This window comes from Mytilus trossulus, chromosome 3 (assembly GCF_036588685.1).
Source record: "Mytilus trossulus isolate FHL-02 chromosome 3, PNRI_Mtr1.1.1.hap1, whole genome shotgun sequence".
Taxonomy (NCBI): Eukaryota; Metazoa; Mollusca; class Bivalvia; order Mytilida; family Mytilidae; genus Mytilus; species Mytilus trossulus.
In genome coordinates, this window is record NC_086375.1 from 82,722,038 (window position 1) to 82,726,107 (window position 4,070).

The window sequence follows — 4,070 nt, forward strand, 5'->3', positions numbered from 1 at the left end:
TCATGTTCCCTTCTGGAAACAACAGCTTGCTTGATCAGCAGAACATAATCTACAAAAAAATAGTCAATATTATTTTCAAAGTGCAAGTATTACAATGTTATTCTTAATTTTTACTACTGTGGATTCATTATTATTCGTTGGATACTAGTTTTTGTGGATTTCGTGGGCACAGTCAAACCACGAAATTAAATATTCAACAAATGATAATTTTTCTATAGGTTTATATGCAGACTTCAGCAAAACCATGAAATTAAATATCCATGAATATGCAAGTTTTTCCTAATCCACGAAAATTGGTACCCACGAAAACAAATAAATCCACAGTAAATAAAAATGAATTGATGCATCAAGTGTTTAACTGACATCCTATAGCAAGGCTCGATGTTGAAGTCCGTACATTGACCTATAATGGTTTACTTTTATAAATTGTTATTTGGATGGAGAGTTGTCTCATTGGCACTCACACAACTTCTTCTTTTATCTATGTTCATTTTACATGTTAAATTTCAACCTACATACAAAATGAATCAAAATTTACCATTTCTTGTCCTCAGTATAGCATCTTTCTTTCAGCGATTTTTATTTATATTTTGTTTTAAGGATTTAGTTTTTAAAAACATGTGTAAGTTTTCTTATTTGAATTGTCATTTCTAGGCCTTTTGTAGCTGACTGTGCATTAGAGGCTTTGCTTATTGTTGAAGGCCATATGTGATCTATAGATAGTTGTTAATTTTGATTTCATTTTGGTCTATTGTGGGGAGTTGTCTCATGGGCAATCATACCTAATCTTCTTTTATATATAAATATTGAATTAATATAAGTATATAAAGTTTTAAAAATTGAGAATGGAATTGATGAATGTTTCAAAGAAACTGGAAGCGGATTACAGAGTCTGTTTTTTAAACAGGTTGATCAATTTATATATATTCTATTTCCAAAAAATAATTATACATATAGTACTACATACCTCTGATCATCATCTGAGGGTTGGTAGTCCTCATCACTATCTGCATGGCTGGAAACCTCATCGTCATCAGAGTTTTGGGCTGAAGTGGTGTGAGCTGTTGTAGGTAGAGTACTGGCACATGTACATTTTGTAATGTCATCATCAGTCTGTGTAGCAATTGTACTGTATGTTGCTGAAGGTTGTGTAATCTTAAGATCTGTTTGATGTTTCCTGGTACGTTGCTGTGGACGGAGGTAGGATTGGCTTTTCTTGTGTTTTACTACTTTTGGTGATGGTGGTGGAGTAGTCTGTGTAACCATGGTAACTTTGGATGTACATGTATTGTTCTCTGTAACATTGGAGGTTGGCAGCTCTGGTTCTGGTTCTGGTGTTGTGGTACTGTCTGGTACTTGGAGTTGTACACATTCTGTCTCTCGTTCATAGTTGTCATATGCAAGCTGTAGAATCTGCAAAGAATAAATATTTGTTGTTTATTTAGTTTTACACAACTTTACTATGAAAGAGATATAAAAAACAAGTGGTCCTACAATGGTCAATCATGGTCAGTGGCGGATCCAGAAATTTTCCGAAGGGGTCCCACTGACACCTACAAAGGGGGGGGGAGGAGGATTGCACTTGCTCCAGTCCAGTCACAAATGCTTCAGTGATTCCCTATATAATTAACCAATTTTTTCCACAAAAGGCCCCCCCCACTGGATCAGCCTATGATGGTCAATTGCATTTCTGAATAATTAAATGGTCTAAAATTACAATTATAATGAAATCAAAAACATAGAGAAATATACATATTACTTCTTAAATCCCTTTAATTTGAGCTTTCATGGATAGTTGTCGGAGTAGCAATCAAAATTTCAGTGGCGGATCCAGGGGGAGGGTTTAGACCCCCCCCCCCTTTTATGGGGACGATCAATATATTTGAATGGGGACGATCAATATATTTGAATGGGGACATAAAGTTGCCCCCCCCCCCACCTTTTTTTCGAAAATGGCTGGATATCTCCCTGCAAGTTTACCACCAATTATTTGGTTCTTATATATTAATTTAATAATTTGAATTTTTAGTGTACAGTTCAAGTTTAAAGTTTATTATAGCCACACTGCATACATACATGAGGGTTTGGATGGTGTTAAATGATTATAGAATAATGCCTCTAAAAAATGAAGATTAGAGAATAAAGGGCAAAAAAAGTGAAAATTTAGAGAAAAAAGGTGTTATTTTTTTTTAAGATTTGAGAAAAAAGGGGTGAAAATGTTTACAGAATAACAGACCCCCCCCCCCCCCCCCTCATACATGTACTGTATAAACACAATATGAAATTAAATGCACATTTTAAAATTTAGAATGTATATATAATGATCTGTGTAGAAATTTCATTACTTTTATATCAATTACTTCACCATATATATATATATCTCTATTATCAAAATATATTTCTTAAAAATGTTGGAGTTGAATAGGTAATTAAATTGCATTAAATAAGAGAAAAAGACAGGTAATATTAAATTACCTATCACCTAATCAGAGACATGTCTCTGACCTAACCAAGTATGTTGGTGTGAAATTTGAATTACTGAAGCAGCTCACAATAAATGTGTAATAAGTATGACATATAACAGGGGAAATTTAAAAGTAATATTTAAAGAAATTTTAATACAATAAAATAAATTCATGTCTTTGTCCCCTCTTTAATCATCCTGATGAACATTTTCAATAAGTACTGATTTTTGTTTTTTGCTGAATTGTTATAATGTGTATATCTTCAGTCTATACTTATACTTTATCTACTACTCCCAGGTCTGTATCAATTGGATTTATTTGCATTATTAAAACTATATTATTCAGCTTCATGTCTTGTGCAATATAAAGACTTGAATACATACACTAGCCAAAATATTTGTTTCTCATTTAAGTCACCTTTTGCATATTTCACCTCAATAACCTTGCATCAACTTTCTATCATAGCATCTCTTCACATTTTTTTTTATTAAGAAATAAAATGACTTTCCATATGATAAATAAATCAAATAATTAGGGTAAATAATAGAAAATGAATTACAATACACTTTTTACACCTGCCTAATATTTATTAGAATCTATGTACTGCAGGTTATGTTTTAGTTATAGGGACTGACAGGCTTTGACATTTTTAATTTTGTACTTTAAAAATTAATTCTTTATTGTCTAATTAGTTTGCTTATTATACTCCATTCATTACAACGTAAAATTCAGCAACCCATTATTTCCTATTCCCCCCCCCCCTTTTTTTAAGCCGCACTTTCAGTCCTTTTTTCTCTATTCTGTAAAACCCCGTTGATTAACCGACAGTCAGGAAATGATTATTCCTACAGGTAAAACAGATATGCATTGCGTAATATGTGTCTGTAACATTTTCTCGAGTCTATTTTCCAACCTCACCTGTGCATCCCGCCGGTGATCATTGATGTACACAGATTCGCCGCATGTTACGCAATATTGCGTATTACCTATGTCTTACCTATCACCACCCTGGGGCATGACACCTGTAGCTTTCAACTTCAAAAGGTAACCAAGTATTGGGGATAAAGTGTGCCGCATACCTGTAACTTCTGATCGATGTAACTTTATGGTCTGCACACGTGAACAGGTAGTGAGGTACACTAAGGAGGTACACGATACTAAATTTTCAACACTTAGCTATATTTATTTGGATATTGAAATTATTAAAAAAATATATATTATTAAAAGGGGATGCAATAAAATATTTGCGAAGATAAAAAAATATATATATTTACCTCAGCTTTTCTCCGCTTCTCAAAAGCTCCACGCTTAGGTAAAGGTGGCTTTGGCTCAGCTGTTGTTGGTTGCGTCAATGGAATGTCAGGTACTGCATTTGGACGGAGGTAGGACATCCCTCGAGGTTCTTCATTACTTCTGGGTCACGATCGTAACATGAATTTGTAAAATGGGCGGAACAAAGTCTATGACTAGCGCCTGGTAGGAAGTCCCATCTCTTACAATAATGTGTCCACGCCTTCCTGGTTTGCGGGTTAATTGGAAAACGAAAAAAACTAATTAAGTTGTCCTTCTTATGTCTATTGTTGCACCCACTGGCAGCACACAGAA

General features: G+C 34.0%; 1 protein-coding gene across 1 annotated transcript; it reads right to left on the reverse strand.

The window, feature by feature from the left end:
- LOC134711082 (uncharacterized) lies at window positions 1–3,856 on the reverse strand. Its single transcript, XM_063571514.1, has 3 exons — window positions 3,740–3,856; window positions 968–1,413; window positions 1–49 (listed from the first exon to the last, which is right to left on the reverse strand). The coding sequence occupies exons 1-3, from the start codon at window positions 3,854–3,856 to the stop codon at window positions 1–3; spliced, it is 612 nt and encodes a 203-aa protein (XP_063427584.1).
- Window positions 3,857–4,070: the final 214 nt, after the last annotated feature.